This window comes from Ostrea edulis, chromosome 3 (genome assembly GCF_947568905.1).
Source record: "Ostrea edulis chromosome 3, xbOstEdul1.1, whole genome shotgun sequence".
Lineage (NCBI taxonomy): Eukaryota > Metazoa > Mollusca > Bivalvia > Ostreida > Ostreidae > Ostrea > Ostrea edulis.
In genome coordinates, this window is record NC_079166.1 from 84,552,425 (window position 1) to 84,571,777 (window position 19,353).

Below are 19,353 nucleotides of genomic sequence, written 5' to 3' on the forward strand. Positions count from 1 at the left end.
CCTACCTTTGGGCTACAAATAGGTCAAACAGTTTCCCAGTGTGATATTTAGTCAAATGCTTCCTATCGGAGGAATACAATGTAATAGTTCAGTTTGGATTTTAGCTAGATTGGTCCATCCTTCACCTACTGTTGGGTTGAAATAGGTCAAACAGTTGCCTGGGCTCTTCTCATTATGGATACTGATATTTCTCTAATATTTAGTCAAAGACTTCCTATCGAAGGGATACAAGTGCATTTAGCATTTCAGCTCAATTGGTGCATTATGACCTACTTTTGGGGTAGGATAGGTCAAACAGTTTCCCAGATTTTTTTTAAGTATGGTTACAAGTATTGCTATGAAATTATACCACAATTTCCCTCTCCGTGAAATACATAATCAGTTTACATTTCAACTTAATTGGTGCCCCGAGACCTACTTTAGGGCTAAAAGTAGATCAAATAGTTTCCTGGACGTATCATCATAAATAGATATTACACTGACATTTTGTAACAAACTCCCTCTCAGAGAAATACATAATCAGTTCACATGTCAGATAAACGGGTGCATCATGGCCAACTTTAAGGCTTTTTTTTTATTCAGAATATGTATTGTATCAATTCAGAGTGCATAATATGCTTCCAGGTTAAAGGAGAAGGTACACTAAGGGTCAATTTTGGCCTATTTTCAGAAGTTGGTAATTCTATGTCCTAATACTATAAAGGGTGTGTACTTTCTATATATAGTGATTATATTCATGTATTATGTATATTTTTGGTGATATGAAGTAGCAAAGTTGGTATTTTGCGAGTGCAAGATTTAACGTTGCGTCTTTAACCTGTGTCTGATGACGTTTTCTCAATTCTTATACAGAAAAAAATAGTTTAATATACCTTGTTAATTAAAATCCTTTGGATAATTTTTAAGAATTTGTTGATACACACATATAAATATTCTTTTCAATAACATTATAGAAATATCATAATCAAAAACTATCTAAAAAATAACGTGTATTTAAATCAATCATGACCATAGCAATCGAAACCCTTGTTTGAAAGTTAGACTAAAGATGGTTAAATGTGAAGTAATTACGTGTATTCTATTGTAAGACACTTTTAATGGTATGAGCTCTAAAAAAATCGACGAGATTTTTTTTCTGAAATTCATGATTCCTATTCCATGCAAGGTGAAGATAACGAACAGTGATCAATCTCATAACTCCTACAAGCAATACAAAATAGATAGTTGGGCAAACACGGACCCCTGGACACACCAGAGGTGGGATCAGGTGCCTAGGAGGAGTAAGCATCCCCTGTCCATGCGTCCCGAATTAAATTACAATCTTTGTTTACCGAAACATCGAACAATTGTGTTTCAAAAACGCTCTCCAGTACTCAGGCGTAGATGTATCTAATGAGGTGACATTAGATATAGAGTTATTACCGTCTCTTACTCATTATGATTAAAATCAAACCTCTCACTTCGCTAGATATATGGACAGTCGCTCCCACGCAGCAACTGTCCGTATATCGAGCGAAGTGATTTTAATCAGACTGTCTCTTATTGTTTTTAGAAGAAATATGGAAACATTTATAATTAACTGTCGTTATTTTTTTAATTTTTGAATACATGTTCTGTATACATGTGTATGTATTTGAAAATATATGGATGTATTTTGTTAACCCCCATCTTTTTTTCCCTCGTGTATTACATGGCATCCATACTTGTCGTAAATATAATTTTGTAATACATATAATCACGGAATCTATCTTTAGATGTTTATCTTTGGTTGTACGTATCGCTGTGTAGACCTATATTGTTTGTTTTTCAGAAGGCCCCGGGGAAGAATAATGCCTTGTATTAATAGGGCTACCTTCTCTTTATAAAGCATTATTATTATAATAACTATAATATATTTTATCATTGTTCAAATTTTCATCAACGCAGTGTACATAGATGATGTGTTTATTCGTTTTTATGGTCTCTGTAGTCAAAAACATAAATGCAAATTATTTTAAATATTAGAACATTTAAAACGGGTTTTTTTTAACTACAATGTATATAGGCCTATATATATATAGCTTTTTGAATAAGAAAGGACAAGGGGCATTAAGGGCCAAAATTTGCCCAATGTTAAAACACTATATTTTACTGTTATTCTGATTAATTGCGATTAGTGTCATCAATTTCAGCTATTTTTATATTGATTTTGATATGTTTTCTTAATTTTGGGGCAAATTAATGAAAAAACAACAAAAAATCACAGATTTCTGGAAACAATAAATAACTTTTATATCAAACAAGAAATAACAAAACAAACATTTCCACATGTTAGAATTAATTATACAGGATTACACTGAAAACAATTATGAACAATAAATATGCCTAAATTCCTTATTTTGGGGTAAAACGACTGGTTTTTACACAAAAAAATCACAGATTTTTGGAAACAGTGAATAACTTTTATAGCAAACAAAAAATAACACAAAAATGAACTGCATATATTAGAACTCACTATACATCATTATATTGAAGAAAAAAATGTGAACAATAAATAAGCCTAAATTCTTCATTTTGGGGGAAAACATGCAATTTTTGCACAAAAAATCACAGATTTCTGGAAACAGTGAATAACTTTTATAGCAAACAAAAAATAACACAAAAATCAACTGTATATGTTAGAACCCACTACACTACATTACATTGAAAAAAAATTGAGAACAATAGATAAGCCTAAATTCCTCATTTTGGGGGGGGGGGGGGGAATGCGATTTTTGCACCAAAAAATCACAGATTTCTGGAAACAATAAATAACTTTTATATCAAACAAGAAATAACAAAACAAACATTTCCACATGTTAGAATTCATTATACAGGATTACACTGAAAACAATTATGAACAATAAGTATGCCTAAATTCCTCATTTTGGGGTAAAACGACTGGTTTTTACACAAAAAAATCACAGATTTCTGGAAACAGTGAATAACTTTTATAGCAAACAAAAAATAACACAAAAATCACCTGCATATATTAGAACTCACTATACAGCATTATATTGAAAAAAATGTGAACAATAAATAAGCCTAAATTCCTCATTTGGGGGGAAAACATGCAATTTTTGCACAAAAAAATCACAGATTTCTGGAAACAGTGAATAACTTTTATAGCAAACAAACAATTACACAAAAATCAACTGCATATGTTAGAACTCACCATACAGTATTATATTGGAAAAAAATTGAGAACAATAGATAAGCCTAAATTTCTCATTTTGGGGGAAAACAAGCGATTTTTGCACAAAAAAACACAGATTTCTGGAAACATTGAACAACTTATAGTAAACAAAAATTAACACAAATATCAACTGCATAAATTAGAACTCACTACACTGCATTACATTGGAAAAAAATGAGAAAAATAGATATGCCTAAATTCCTCATTTTGGGGGAAAACAAGCGATTTTCGCACAAAAAATCACAGATTTCTGGAAACAGTGAATAACTTTTATAGCAAACAAAAAATAACACAAAAATCAACTGCATATGTTAGAACCCACTACACAGTATTGTATTGGAAAAAATTGAGAACAATAGATATGCCTAAATTCCTCATTTTTACACAAAATATCACAGATTTCTGGAAACAGTGTATAACTTTTGTAGCAAAAATATTGTAACAAATTGTGGCATCCAGGACATGCATTAAGACTTCTTACATAAAAATACTTTAATAGCACCTTGCACTATACACGTGCAGACTACTCTTCTGTGGCACTGTCCTCACTTTCCGATTCATCCATCGGTTCTGGAATCACAGCAGCATCTTCCAGATAGTTTGCCCAGTTCTGCACACCTGTGATGGATTCTGTGTGCCGTCCATATCCTAGATACCACAGTACTGAGGCCACATGCGCACATGCCCCAACAACTCGTGCACCTGCCCGAAACTGACAGTACCAGCCTGTCACACTTCCATTGGAGTACTGAATCCACAGTAGGTACTGCTTGGAAGAGATGTGGCGACTCTGGATTCGGACACGCAGGACATCAGAAATCTCAGAATTCACCATGATGATGTAGTCATCATCTTCACTGAGATGCTCTGTAGTGTAACTCCTGGCAAGTTTCAGTTGGTATATACCTACTGTCAAGTTGCGGAGTTCATCAGGAGAGAGCCTTGGAAACTCCACTACACAGTCTTCAGCATCTAAGGCCTTCCATGAGCTGATTCTTCTATACAGTGCCTCAGATTCCACTCTTTCTTGGAGCATGTTTCTCTGTGATGCTAGATACTACAATAATATTGTAAAAGAATAATTTTGATGCATAATTGCTTTTTGATTTTGTAAAAGTTAACAATTGATAATATCAGGTAATAATATGAACTATTATATGATTAAACACTGATGTGTAAACTCTGGACATTTTACTCATAAACTGAATAAAAGTACAAAGCACTTTTATGTTAAGTTTGTTAGTAAAATGTTCAGAGTTTACACATCGATAAATTGTTCAAAAAGAATGTTTGATTCTTATAATTCCAATTCATTCACTGCATTAACAATTTTAAAAAAATGAATAGTTTCCCAACACAACGTTACTTGATTTCAGGCATGTATGAATTCATCGCGTTTTCGGAATTATTGATATGTAAATTCTCGTTCAGCTTTATTTTTGTCCATTCAAAATAATTGTAATAAATAGCATTGGAATTATACATGCATATCTTTTACAAGCAGATTCTCATACTCTATACACTTGATTTATCTGTGAAAATATAATAAAGTGTATATCACAGATTGTTGACATCAATACCTTCATTTTGGCTCCCAAAATCTGGTCACTGTCTTGATTTCCCTGGTTAAGAGGCCATCGGTACTTATTACAGAGTGCAACAATCAGGCAAACATACTCTTCAATGTAGGGGATCTGTGTATTTGGCACAACGTTCTGTAGGTACCTCCACTGCTTTAACCGACCATTGACAGATTCAACTATCCACCGGATTTCGGTGACCAATCGAGCTGAATTAGCCTGAAAACAAGACTTTAAAAATTATAAATATGCAACCTCATGGTTATTTCTTTTAATCTATAATGTGGTGATAAACCCTGTATTTTGTACATTCAATTACTTTAAAATTCAGAAAAGTACAATGTACCTCATCCACTGTGTGTTGTTTATGCCCTTTAGGAAGGAAGGCTGGCATATGGGCTTTGATTCCTAAACTGTCAAGAAAGTCAATGGAATCCCTGAATCCACGGTCTACTACCAGGATATCATCTTACTGTAACCAATCTTGAATATCCTCCACATTGGTTTTGATGGAATGCTTCAAAATGTTTGCATCATTGTTCTTGTTGTCGGCGAGATATGGCCCGAGAACAGACACAATGTATTCTGTAGTTGACACGATAACCATAGGCTTCACTAGTGGATGGTTTTTGTGTTGACTGAAGGAACGGCGTTGGAATTTGAAGTTGCTGCTTTTCTGTATGTATACGTATGTTCCATCCACCACAAGGATTGCAGGTTTCTCTACGATACTGCCAACTATCTCTTGAACTAGTGGTCTTGTGTGGTTCTCAATAACATCTCGTCTTGATATATGATCAAAACCAATATAATTTGGTGTAAACGTTTCTGTCAACTCCTTTCGTGCTGTTCTTAATGCTCTCCTTACGCCACTTTTTTCAATGTTAAATAGTGTCGACAACATTTGATTTGAAAGGCCAGTCCTTAACTTCACCAACTAAAGGGCAATGCATGTTCTTAAGCTACGACTCTTTGTTGATCGGATTGACTGGCAATGAGATATAACATCATCAAAATTTTCCTTTGAAATCCCGGTTAAAGTCATATAATCTGAATCAGCAAGTCCTTTGCTGATATCAACGTCTAATCTGCATTTTTCATTCCTGAGAGCAACTGATCTGATGGATGATATAAGTGAATATATGTCACTTTTGTTGAAAAAGGTTTGACATTCAGTGGAAGCAGTTGCCAGAAACTTGATAGCATCTTCCCTTAGAGAGAAATCTGATGTCATATGTATCTGGCAGCACCTTGCTCCAGGCAGTAACATGTGACCTGTCCTAATAAATATTCTGTGTCTGATATATGTAGACACTGTTAGCAACTTAGAGTCTCTTCCTTTGCAAATTACACAACTGGAATGGCTCTTCCCAGAATACTATATTGGAAGAGGAATCACTTTTGGGCTTTTCACGCACAATGTCTTTCTTGTTTTAACTGGTGGTTCATAATTTGGATCACTGTCATACAATGAATTTGAAACACAATATGTAGTTTTGTCAACTGAATTCCGAATATGATTTGCTCTGTAAAACTTGGAATAGCAGTTAGTACAAGTTACGTCTTTTTCCTGACAGGTGGTGATGCCAAGGTACACTCTGTAACTTTCGTATGAAGATCCAATAATGAATCGCCTTTGGTCAGTTTTTGTTCTTCTGCCACATGAAACACATGGGTATTCCTTTGGTCCACCTCTATGCATATTCTTAAAAGAAAAAAAAAATATCTTAGATGTATTTACAATTTGTAAGAACTTCAATGCAATATCTGTATTAATGATAGGGAAAAATCCAGAAATCAATTTAACCTACTTTTAGCCCTAAAGTAGTTCATTGTGGACCAATCAAGTTGAAATGTGAATAGATTTTGTAATTGTATTTCTATCTGAGAGAGGTTCTGAAAAAATTTCAGCCTGCATTCATAGCGAAAAAAAAATATGGAAAAGGAGAACAAGGTTTCTTTAATAAGTGACTCATGTACTACGACCTTGAGAAACAATAGACAAACTCCACTTGGCATATGGTGTATGTGTACCCAGTTTGACTATCCTACCTTAGCCCCAATGGTTCAGTCTGTATTCTGCCTACAGGGTTTTCCTAAGTGATACTACGACATTGACCTTTGACCTTGAAGAAAAAAGACCTCCTGCACTTGACATTAGGAGTATGTGTACCAAGTTTGACAGTCCTAACCCTAATATTTCGGTTTGTATTCTGCCTACAAGGTTTTCTATTAACTGATATTACAACTTTGACCTTTCACCTTTGAAAACAATTAGACATGTTCTTCTCATCAAGGTGATCAAATGTAACAAGTTGTAAAATCCTGGAGCTTACTGTTCATTTTGCATTTTGCCTACAACGTATGGACAAACAGACTGACAGACAGAGAGGGGTATGGCGTAATACATCCCATCTTCGATAGGTGTATAATAAACACATATGCAGGTGATAATGGAATATTGTTAATAACTATGATTAGTTTACGATGGAGAAGCTGAAATCACTCCGTTTGTTACAGGATATTACTCTTCAGCTCATAAAATATGATATTGTGACTATACTCCTATATATTGAATTGTTGCACTCTTAATCAATATCATTACTGTGATTGATGTGTGCAATACCTTCTTTAGAGAGAGTAACTATATAATTTGAGATATCGATATTCATCATAATTATTCCAAAACTTACATGTAAGTAATCATTATATTTCTCTTTAAAAAATGATGTGCGCATTAATTCATTTGATGAGAGCAATAATTGATTTAATGATATCTTTAATTCAGTTGAAGAGAGCAATAATTCTTTAAGAGAGAGCAACTATATAATTAAAGATATCTTCAATTCAACATATCCACAACTGAATTAATGATCTCTTTAAATGAATTGTTGCTCTCTTTAAAAGAAATGATGCACGCATTAATTCCTTATACAAAAACATTGTAAATAATTAAAGATATCTTCAATTGAATTAAAGAGATCATCAAAATATTTATACCGAGCTCTAAATTAATTATTGCGAGCAATATTTGTACGGAATTGATGCTCTCATCAATTGAATTATTAAAGACAGCAATAATTGAATTAATGCGCGCATCATTTAATCATTTCAAATAACCATTGAAAAGAGATCATTTTAATATATCTTCATTAAAATAATTTTTCAAATGTTTACACAAAATAAGTTGATTTACTTTCGTATTATTCATTAAACTATGATCCCTCAATTAACACAACACCCCTTATGTGTTGGGGGTTTTTTTGGGGGGGGGGGGTGGTAATAGAATGTTTGGCACTCAAGGGACACCTTGTTTGTGAATCCGTCTTCAAAAGTAGTTCAAACAGAAAATGTCAAATCACGAGATTAAAAATTTTGGTACCAAAAAGGACACATGTGAAACATAACGCCCTTTTAATACTAACCATTCAAAATGTTATGGCCAAAGTTAAAGTTTATGCATATAGACAGACAAGCTTAAAACTATATATGCTTCCAAAACTCTCATTACAGGAGCATAAGAAAAACAATGTTGTGCCATAAATATGTCAACTTCTTTTTCCACAACATAATTAATTTTTTGTTAATCAAAACTGAACTGTCAATGTCTTAAAGACAAATGCTTTAGATTTCAAAATAATGAATTCAACACAAATGATTTGAGTTCTAAATTAATTATTTTAAAACAAATTCCAATAAAATAAATAGCATACTAAACATAAAGTTGAGTCATCTATGGTATTTGAATTTAAAAAATATATATACTTAATATTTATGTTTTGATTATTACTGTTTATCTTTTTAACTGATTCAACTTCTAAATTAGTTGAGGGGGAAAAGGGCTCAAAATCAGTAGACTTAAATAATAATAATATTAATCACTTTGTAATTAATTGCAATATTTCGGCTTGGCCGAGTATATTTAAAATTTCGTAAAGGAGTCATTTGCGTAGGGGACGAATTCACTTCACACCTACAAGAAAAAAATAAATAAAGGGCAAGGCCATTCAAAAATAGCACACCAAAATATATTGCATTGATAGTGCCGAGTTAAGTTCAGCTGTCGTTGTCAGCAATGTTGAGACTACACCGGGTCTATATCTATATATTCTTTCGTTGGTTGTACCAATGTATGCATTTTTTACACACCTCTACATTTCTTAGTCATATCCACTTTGACAACAAACGATCGAATATTAGGGCGGCCAGGCTACAGATGATGGACATACAGTTGATCAAAGTAGTATATCACACTTTAACTAAAAATAAAACTACCTTTTAAAAAGGCCTTCTAGGAATTTAAGATAATATTGTGACACATAACGTGTCGTAAGTACTTGGCCTATGTAGAACCTTGGCGGGTGGCTGTCAACTATCTACACCTCTCGTTTCTGCATGCAGTGTTGTGCATTTTGCATATATTGCTAATTTTTTATATACAATTTAAACTCCTCAGTATTCTTACCAGTTTCTCTGTATTGCATTTTAATCATTAGGGCCTAACTTCCTCCGATCTCGTTGTCATTGCTTGTGTCACTTTCTTTGTTTACACTTGACGTCTGCTTAGAACTGCTTGCGTTGTTTTGTAAAAGAAAAAAACCGAACCGGGCAATTCGAGTGTTAAAAAAACGACAACTTTTTAAAATTATGTGATGTCCGTGTGAAAACAACGGAAAGATATTTTAAAGAGAGATTTCTATATAAACTTTTATTCTTCTGTCTAAATTTCATCCCGTTGTTTTGCTGCGGATATATCTAAATTTCATCATGAAAATGTTGTTTTGACGGAAATACATGATTTCCGGGAAAATATGACGAATTTAATCTGGGATATCTTGGTTACCAGTGTAAAATAAGATTAATTAGATCACTGTTGAAAAGACAAAAACGTGTATTTCAATGCTATATTAAACTTCTAAACATTAAAATCGTTTGAAATATGAAAAATATGTTGGGCATATGTGGCAGCTTATTGCCCCTTGCTCTTTTAAAAAGAATGGAAACCACACTCATCTCTAAAACACAATATAGTACGTTCTGGTAAATCCGACAAAACTAATTTCCGTTTTAATCATTTGTTCCTACAATAAGAAAATTCTGACGGACATATTTTGAAAGAGAAGATTTTCAAGCCTAAAATATAGTTTTGATATGGTTGATACATATAACGCTGAAATTCGCCATGCTCAGCGAAATAAAAGGTAGGTTTAAAGTCGGGGAATTCCGGACAAGCATCGTGTAAATCCGAACACTAGTGGTATGACATGTAAAAAAAATCTCCCTTCGGATGGTTAAAACCCCTTTTTCTCTTAATCATTTACGAATTATTATTTCTAATTTCCTATGTGATGGGTTAACCGGACCTGTCATCCTCTTGTATAACATCAGTTTGAAATTGGACTAAACTTTACTAAGTTGTTATCATTATAGTTTCTTTTCCTGAAATTGATTTATTCTTTTTTTTTTCTATGGGTTAGGTTTTCTTTTCAATTGTCTTTTCTATTAATCAAGAGCTAAGATGAAATTGATTTCTGTCCGTGTTTTGACAGTTTCTATTTTAATGACATATGCTGAATTAATACTTATGTGGATGAATAGTGTGTGCAATGAATATATTTCTAGTGTGTACACTTCTTTTTTTTTTTTTTTTTTGAAAATACATTTCAGCTGACTTTTTAGCACTCTCAGCCGAAAATGTAAATAGTGCCTAAATCACAGTGCATTGTGATGTAAAAACAACTTGGCAGTGATTCAAATCACAATCTAGCCAGATTTGTGACGTCATTTTTACAATTTTACAGCGATTTAGTTACCATCTTGCGACTGATGATAATAGTTTCTATTAGTTTTGGTATAATATAACACCCCGTGTTCGTAAAACTTAATAGTATGAGATAAAATTGATTTGAATATAAAATAATGATTGCATTTATACAGTACATGTAAATATAAATCATATGGAAAAGCAATCTTTAATTTTATACGTATTTGTTAAATCTTATTAAGAAATTATCAATTTTATTAAGCCTATGTAGAATATTAGTAACATACATTTCAAAATTAAGGATTATCTCCCTCATGCATAGCTCTTATCCTTGGACGAATTTGGCTCCACTTGTTTGACACGCTGTTTTGGCTTGATTTAGATCTAAAACTTTATAGTTATTTCGGATTTCAAACATTTCGGTTGAGCATCACTGAATAGACATTATTTGTCGAAATGCGCATCTGGTGCATCAAAATTGGTACCGTATAAGTTTTACATTATGACCCCTGGGTCGAGGCCTCTGCTGGTGGACTGTTAATCCCCGAGGGTCTCTACAGCCCAGTAGCTAAGTACTTCGTTGCTATCTTGAAAACACGGATGTATATTTAATTGCTGTTATAAGATTTAGAAATTCATTTCAAAATTAAGGATTATCTCCCTCATGCATAACTCTTATCCTTGGACGAATATGGCTCCACTTGTTTGACACGCTGTTTTTGGCTTTATTTAGATCTAAAACTTCATAGTTACTTCGGATTTCAAACATTTCGGTTGAGCATCACTGAGGAGACATTATTTGTCTAAATGCCCATCTGGTGCATCAAAATTGGTACCGTATAAGTTTTACATATACATGTATGCTATGTTTCAATTTTGAATATTTTAAGATGTCTATAAGTATGAAAGATAGGGATTGTTTTTCTTGATTTTATTCAGTACAGTACAATATTTGTATGCCTTTTCTCAGTATATATCCCCTTCCGTAACGTAAAGGCCACACGTAAACGTTCACATGGAGCATGTAAACATTAATATGGGAATACACCAAAATAATGCTGTTCATATTAATTTATCAGACTTGATTTTAAGATTATCTATTGAAATATGATCGATTTCTATTGGTTCCAATTCAGTCCTTTTAGACCTTACCCGGTTCATCCCGCAATCGATTGAACTGTCATTCCACACACTGTATATGTCATTGAGACTGTTCACCCACTTAGTTACTTATCTAGAAGACCTATTACGTGTTATTGATATAAATATAGATTTTGTTGGTCGAGAATTATTATCCTTGTCGTATTACAAACAATTTCAAATGAGTGTAGTTCATGTAACAAGCGATAATATTACAGTAGACTATATCACTATCGTTTTAGATAAAAATACCGAATGGAATTGAAAATCCGAATTACATGTATAATGATCACAAAAATTAATATAAAAATGTTATTATATTTCTTTATATCATATCTGTACTACACAAAAAGGTAACACACGCCTTAATTTATCATTTGTCGCGCATATATGTAATCTTAGTATCAAATGTGTGTGATGCGTAATTTTTTTCCGGAAATGTCAGATTTTATAATTTCACCATGAGCACAACGAAGGCGATTGATGAAAAACCCTTTTATTATTAATCGAAGTACTTCGTTTATCACACGCAAATATCATCCATCGCCTTGAATGTGCTCATATCCTAATATTGACAAATGTAAGTAAAATTTTGAAGTTTTGGCTAAGAAATAGCGATCCATGTAAATTCGGGAGCGTATTATTCTACTATGTGACGATTTGGCGCCATTTCGTTTGTGTATTTGAAGAGAGGGTGTTGCCTCCCAATGACTTCGATAGGTAAAAGTGTGTCATATTCTACTTTATTTTTCTTGTTTTTACCAGGCCAAATTCATATGCTAAGCGTACCTTCTCCTTTCAATGTCTGACGGGCGTAAATTGTACTGTTGGCGGTACACTTGTTCCATGGTGTCACTAATCGTTTTTTAATTATGTAATTATTCAGCAATTATAATTAAATGTAATTAGGCACTGTACATTTAAATGAGAATGACTTCTGTTTGATAATATCAAAAACCTATCAAGTTAATCTTAGGCATTGTTTTGAAATTGGAATTACGAGAAAATACTGTCGTGGACGAGTGAACAGGGTGGGGCCAAAATGGCCATTGGTCAAAGGTACACATATGAGTAACTGATCATTTGTAACTCCTTGTTGATAACTACCATCTAATTCTTTTCAAATCTGGTATGAAACATCTTAGGGACATATTTTGTACATTTTAGGACTCATGTACCCCCGAAACCTGAGGGACGAAAAAACAACAACACAATTTGACCAATGTGAATAAATTCTCTTTAAAACCTGATATATTTAAGGCAAAATAAATGCATAGTGATTTAGAGAAGGAGGACATTTACCAAATTGTAGATAGAATGATCCTTAGTGTATAAGCAGTTTCGAGATATTTAAGTTTTAAGGAGACATCTCGTTTGATACTGTCGTTGAATATTACAGTTTGGTTTAAATTTTCAGAATATGACTTTTTAGATTCCGTAGACTTTGGGACCAGTGATACTTTTAATACGCTTGCGACCAGTTAGGCCAGTGGACCTCTCGTTTGTATTGCAATGAAACAGCATGTCTTCAAGTTCCGGGTGTTTTTTTTTTTTGCCGTATTTGATTGATCAGTGTTTGTTATCTTGACATATGTCCGTGTATATTGACCACAACATAGACGTGGTTAGTGTAGTAGTGTTATATGATCGTCAGAAATATCAATGCTTGGCTTTGCATGTCCATTGTTTGAATAAAAGAATTTAGTTGTCAAAAATTATAATTTTCAATATTTTACTTTTTAGACTACATCGTCTTCTGGCTTCAGTGCATAAAAACTTACTGCGATGTCGGAAAAAGGCGAATCCGTGGTAGAGAAACAGAACGAGAGAATGATGTCCCCGTGATTCTCATCGCTTCACACAAAGATGAGGCTGATTCGGTAACTTAACATATAATATATCAATATATTGTTTTATCTATGGCCTGCTCTTTATTTCTATCAAGTTTTGAACGTTCTAGTTAAGGTAAATCGTAACTTAATGATTTGCATGTGCATTTACGAAGGTTGTCCCATAAATTCGTGAACAATGCTCTCTTTATAAAAAAACCGTTGAATGAGTCTGAAATTTTCAGCAAGTTGTATTTCATTTCGTTATCTCTTTACACGATATACATGTAGATAGAATTAGAATGTCATTATACGAGAACACGCGCAAGGTTTGGTCATATGGCGCACGACCCTCACCTTCCCGTTACCACCTAAAAACAAATCAAAGACAAAACAAAAAAAACAACATTCATGATTGTGTTCGAAAATACTCAAGTAAAAGTACGTGACAGGTCAGATAGAGGTTGTTTTAAACATGAGAACATTTAAACCTTATCATTTATAATGATTTGCATTTCCCAGAATGAAATATCCTTACAAAATAGATACATAAATGTAAAACTTATACGGTACCAATTTTGATGTACCAGATGCAAATTTCAACAAATAATGTCTCTTCAGTGATGCTCAACCGAAATGTTTGAAATTCGCAACGACAATGACTTTTTAGAGCTATTACAGGGAAAACAGTGTGCCAAGTATCATTAAATGAGCTCAATCGGTGTTTTTGTACACTTTCTGTTAAGTGTGATTGCGTGTCTTTTCTTCATATTCTTTTTACGGGGGCGCTTTTTAACAGTGTTCAAATCGACCAATTATATATACAATGCATTTATACGTTTATGTATCTATTTTGTATTTATTATAGATCTGCAGTAACAAGCCTCTGTGTATCTTGGGATGTTGTATTGCCTCCTCGGAGAGGGTAAGAGACTACAATGAATACAAACAAACGTTAAGAACAAATCCAGGATTTACACTAAGCCAAAATATAAAAAAAATGAGCAGGACTTGTTTACAAGTGACAAAAGGAGAAATCAAAGTCTAAGAATAATACACACAATCGTGTCAGTGCTTTCTCAAATCTTGCAATATAATTCTACATGTAAAACTGATTTTAAACAACATTACAACAAATTCCAGTACGAGTCGATCCATGTTTGAGAACAGGCTAACCACATGCAAAATCATTTTCCTATAAATCCTAAAAAATACGTAAAGTGCTAAGTGCACACTGCAGATATGCATATTAGGTGAGTTAACAACATAAATACAAAGACTAAAACTTACAGTTTGTGGACATCAATGCCGAAACCATACAAACATCTCAAACGGCACTGTGGCGCGAAGTCATGTTTACATTGAAAATTCTTATCCCGATATATGCAAAAACTGATAAACGGATCAATTGGAAATTAAAGAAAAATCGTAACATCACACTCCCCTTTTGATTTCTACGAAAAATCACCATGTGAACAATAACTAATATAAAAGTAGTACACCTAACATTTGTTGGTTGAATACTTGTAAAACCATATAACATCATGAAAAATAATTCTCACATAATCAAACAAATCATCATGAAATACAAAATTACACTCAGTAAGCAAATAGCACATTTACATTCAGTAAGTAAATAGCACATCACACAGTACCAATACACTAAAGATCGATCACTTGACCTCTAGCATTTTCACCAGTTGGGAGATTGGACGGACATACATCGTACGCGTATTTTCACGCATAACCGCTACTTTGACTTTGCGTACCACGTCATCATTACTTTTGTAAATGTCTTCAATCACTGCCATAGGTCATTGATTTCTTGGTGCATCATTGTCTTTAAGAAGCACTATTTCACCCGTGTTGAAGTGAATGTCATCTGATTTCCACTTAGGACGAGTTTGAAGGAGGTGAAGGTATTCCGAGCGCCAACGTGTCCAGAAATTATCCGCTAGGTACTGCACTCCTTTCCACTGATTCTTTAGAGCATTTTTTTAAGTTGCAGATAGGTAAGATGAAATCAGAGGAAGCGCCCTTTTGTGTTAGCAGCTGACAAGGTGCCAATACTTCTGGTTGGTAAGGATCGGAAGAAATAGGCACTAGAGGTCGAGCGTTTAAAATGGCGCATACCTCAAGCATAAAGGTTGAAAGCACCACATGCGTCAAATCGTACTTGTTCTCCAATAGCAACGCATCCAATATCCGTCTGCAGCAGCCAATCATCCTTTCCCATACTCCACCGAAATGTGAAGCATGGGGTGGGTTGAAGATCCAGGAAATCTTGTTGTTCTGCAAATAAGTGGCAACTGGACCCTTTTCTATAAAGTGGACATCTAGGTTGAGCTCTTTTGTTCCTCCTAAAAAATCGGTGCCCCTGTCGGGCCTAAAATGCTGCACCGGCCCACAAATAGCAATAAATCTGCGTAAGGCATTAATAAATGAAGAACTGCTTAGCTCCTCGATGAGTTCAACATGGACAGCTCGAGACACTAAGCACGGGAAGAGAATGGCCCAACGATTAGGGTTCTTCTGCATACCTCCGGTTTTCCTGAAGACAATAGGCCAGGACCAAAAAACGTCGATTCCCACAAAGGTGAATGGTGGCCCAGTCTCTAATCGGTCTCTCGGCAGGTCTGGCATTTTGGTCCATCCCAAGCTCCCTCTGAGATTCTTGCATATGACACAACTTTTAACTCCTCCGATGATCAATCGCTTTCCACCAATTACCCAAAATCCGGCTGCACGTACGGCACTCTTTGTTAAATGACGTCCTTGATGATGCGTCTCAGCGTGAACATGGCGTATCAGGAGCACAGCGATGTGGTGTCCTTTAGGAATGATAATTGGATGAAGGTCCTCTCTAGGGAGTTTATCATTAGGCATGTGTCGTAAGCGTCCTCCAACTCGCAGAATTCCATCAGAGTCTAACACTGGATTCAATGGTAGAAGTGAGCTGTTCTTTAGTGACTTGCTCCCCTTTGTAATTGCTTCCACCTCTTCCTTGTAGACTTCATGTTGAACTTGCTTGATGAACTTTTCCACAGGTAAGGGCTATTTTTGTTTCTCTCTTTGAAGGTTCAAGGCGATCTTTCTCAAGTTTGTGATAGCTCTAGTTAGCCTGTTCCAAGATGAGAATTTGGTGATCCTTTTTGACCAGGTAGAAAATTTCTGTGTGGGGTTTGATAGAGATGCGGCGGTTTTTATGCTTACAGCTCCCTTCTTAATTTCAATATCGTCATCAACATCAACTAAGGGGAAATTTTCACAGACATTGGAAAAATCATCATTAAGAAGCTTTCGCCCTCGTAACCATACACTGCAAGGGAGTTCAGAGGTTTCGAATTTTCTGATTGCGATGTCTGCTGGGTTGTGTTCGGTAGACATATGGCACCACTGCTCCGGACCACAGAAGGATCTTATGCGGCTGACACGATTGCACACATACACACGGAAACGTCTTGCCTCTGCTGAGATGTAGCCCAAAACTACTCTGCTATCGGAATAAAAGTGTAACACACACTTTGCTATATCCAGTTCTTCTTTGACGGTCTCTGCCAACTCAACAGCAAGAACACCTACACACAACTCCAGACGAGGTATAGTGTGTCCGTGCGTAGGAGCAACCTTTGCCTTTCCCACTAAGAATCCAACATCTGTATAGTTTCCTGTAGTCACTTTGAGGTACGCCACGACAGCAATAGCTTCCTTTGAAGCGTCGCAGAAAATATGGACACTATGACTATCTGCTGAAGTCAAGAAGAATTTGTAATACATGCGAGAGATTTTGACGTCTTCCAGATAATGAAGAGATCTCACCCAATTCTCCCACCGAAGGATGAAATCCTGTTGAAGTGGCTCGTCCCAGCTCACGTGTTTAGCCGTTGACATTATCTCCCTCAATAAAAGTTTTCCTTGTAATGTGACTGGAGCCGTAAATCCTCTGGGTCGAAGAGACTGTTAAAGGTGGATAGTACTCCTCTACGGGTAAATGGCTTCAGGTCCTTGGATACTTGAAATGTGATTGAATCAGTTTCTATGTCCCAGGAGACCCCAAGGCTTATTTGAACTGGGAGTGCATCACATCCAAAGTCAAGATGTTTGAAATCTTTGGCGAGATCTTCATTATTGAACTCTTGAAGGACAGACTTTGAGTTTGAAGCGATATTGTGTAGTCGAAGTTGACCTCCTTCCATTAAAGCTTGTTGCGTTCTCCTCATCAAGCTCACAGCTTCTTTCTCATTTGCACAGCTAGTCAATCCGTCGTCGACGTAAAAGTTTCTTTAATCGAACTCTTGGACATCACTATCAGCATGCTGTACCGATTTGCGTATTCCATTGGTGACTATTGAGGGAGAGGGAGTATTCCCAAAGACATGAACGGCCATACGGTATTCCTTGAATGGTTCACTCAGATCATCATTAGGATGCCATTAGAATCTCAAGAAGTTACGGTCTTTCTCTGTAACCTTGAAATTATAGAACATTTGCTCTATGTTCCCTGTAATAGCAACTTTGTTCTTTCGAAACCGAAGTAAGACGCCTAACAGGTTGTTTGTCAGATCTGGTCCCTTGATCAGTACTTCATTCGAAGATAAGCCCTCGTGCCTGGAAGAGGAGTCGAAGACCACGTATGGAATCAGGTTTTCTGGGGTGGTACACACTGAATAATGGCAAGTACCAGCACTCTGAACCCACCGAAATCTGAGGTGCTATCTCAGCATGCCCGTGGTCAAAGATTTTCTGCATGAAATTTTGAGCATGAAGATCCTTCTTGGGATTGCGTCGAAAGCTGCCATCTAACATAAAAGCACGTCTTAGGGCTTGTGATTTGTTATTGAGTAGAGTAGGTCTATTTTCCTTGAAAAGTAGTGGTACCATCCATCGTCCATCTACATCCTTTGTGAAGGAGGAGCCAATAATGTCAATAAACTGTCGGTCCACTACAGATGGTCCAAGCTTTTCATCCAGATCTGTTTTCTGAAACACACCGTCGACAATAGAGAGCTGATTTTCACATGGCTCAAAGAAAGTGGGGCATCCACTTTGAAGAATAAAAGTATTGTTTGTGTTGACTGCTTCTAAAACATGTCTGTTGCCTAAACATACTTTTCCGAGGATCACCCATCCTAATGTCAGTTTCTGTGCAAAGGGTAGACAGACTTTGCCCACTCTTTGCTCTATTACATGGTGAGCTTGCAGAAGGTCCCTGCCAATCAACAGTTCTATTAGCACTTTATCATCTACTGGAGGAATATAGTTAGCAATATCCTGTAAATAGCTGAACTGTTGTGCGACATGAGGAGACGCGATTTCGTTCCTGTGTTCGGGATTTCGTCACACTCTAGAAAGGTGGGCAGTCGTAATGAACAAGCCTTGTTTAAGGACTGCACAATGTACTCATTTCCTTGTCTGCCAAAGGTAGGTTTATTTCCAGCACAGGAAACTAGAGTGTAGTTATGCTCTGGTCCCTTCTCATGGAAGAAGTCAAGAAACGACGAAGTCGCTAGGGTCTGGTTACACTGGTCATCGACAATAGCGTAAACAGTCCGAGCTTTTTCAGGTCTATCTTCAGGGTAGACACGAATCGGTAGTATCTTGACACAGGACTTGTTTGTGGCATAAGCTGTGCCGCAGACTTGAGTGCAGGTAGATGTCACTTTTGTCACTTTTGACATACTTGTGTCTCCCTTGTCTTTGACCGAATCGGGATGAAGCGCTGTAGGATGTGTATCCACATTGCAAACACTGCACTGTACATTTGATTTGCAGTTTTTGCGAGGTGTCGTTGGTCGGAACAACACTTGAAACATATTTGTTTCGTAC

The 19,353-nt window shown here is 35.5% G+C and overlaps 3 protein-coding genes across 3 annotated transcripts in view; 2 read left to right on the plus strand and 1 right to left on the minus strand.

Annotated features, from left to right (window-relative positions):
- LOC125673012 (uncharacterized) overlaps positions 1 to 19,353 on the plus strand; it is a 1,263,960-nt gene that overhangs the window by 780,427 nt on the left and 464,180 nt on the right. The window lies entirely within an intron of this gene.
- The window catches only part of LOC130052941 (uncharacterized), a 43,236-nt gene that overhangs the window by 4,325 nt on the left and 19,558 nt on the right, over positions 1 to 19,353 (plus strand). The window contains exons 3-4 of the mRNA XM_056159230.1: positions 13,442 to 13,578; positions 14,396 to 14,452. Coding sequence (XP_056015205.1) covers positions 13,442 to 13,578; positions 14,396 to 14,452 — 194 coding nt within the window. The remainder of the gene's footprint in view (positions 1 to 13,441; positions 13,579 to 14,395; positions 14,453 to 19,353) is intronic.
- On the minus strand, positions 2,247 to 9,597 carry LOC125654952 (uncharacterized). The gene is made up of 4 exons (XM_056159240.1): positions 9,260 to 9,597; positions 5,141 to 6,499; positions 4,795 to 5,013; positions 2,247 to 4,271 (listed from the first exon to the last, which is right to left on the minus strand). The coding sequence occupies exons 2-4, from the start codon at positions 5,186 to 5,188 to the stop codon at positions 3,738 to 3,740; spliced, it is 801 nt and encodes a 266-aa protein (XP_056015215.1). The 5' UTR covers positions 5,189 to 6,499; positions 9,260 to 9,597; the 3' UTR covers positions 2,247 to 3,737.

Bases quoted from the DNA above. Each gene is read 5' to 3' on its own strand.
- LOC125654952 (XM_056159240.1), bottom strand. From the start codon at position 5,188: ATGCCAGCCTTCCTTCCTAAAGGGCATAAACAACACACAGTGGATGAG. The intron at 5,014-5,140 runs GTACATTGTACT...TCTTGTTTTCAG, and splicing joins AACAACACACAGTGGATGAG to GCTAATTCAGCTCGATTGGT. The intron at 4,272-4,794 runs GTATTGATGTCA...ATATTATTGTAG, and splicing joins TTTTGGGAGCCAAAATGAAG to TATCTAGCATCACAGAGAAA.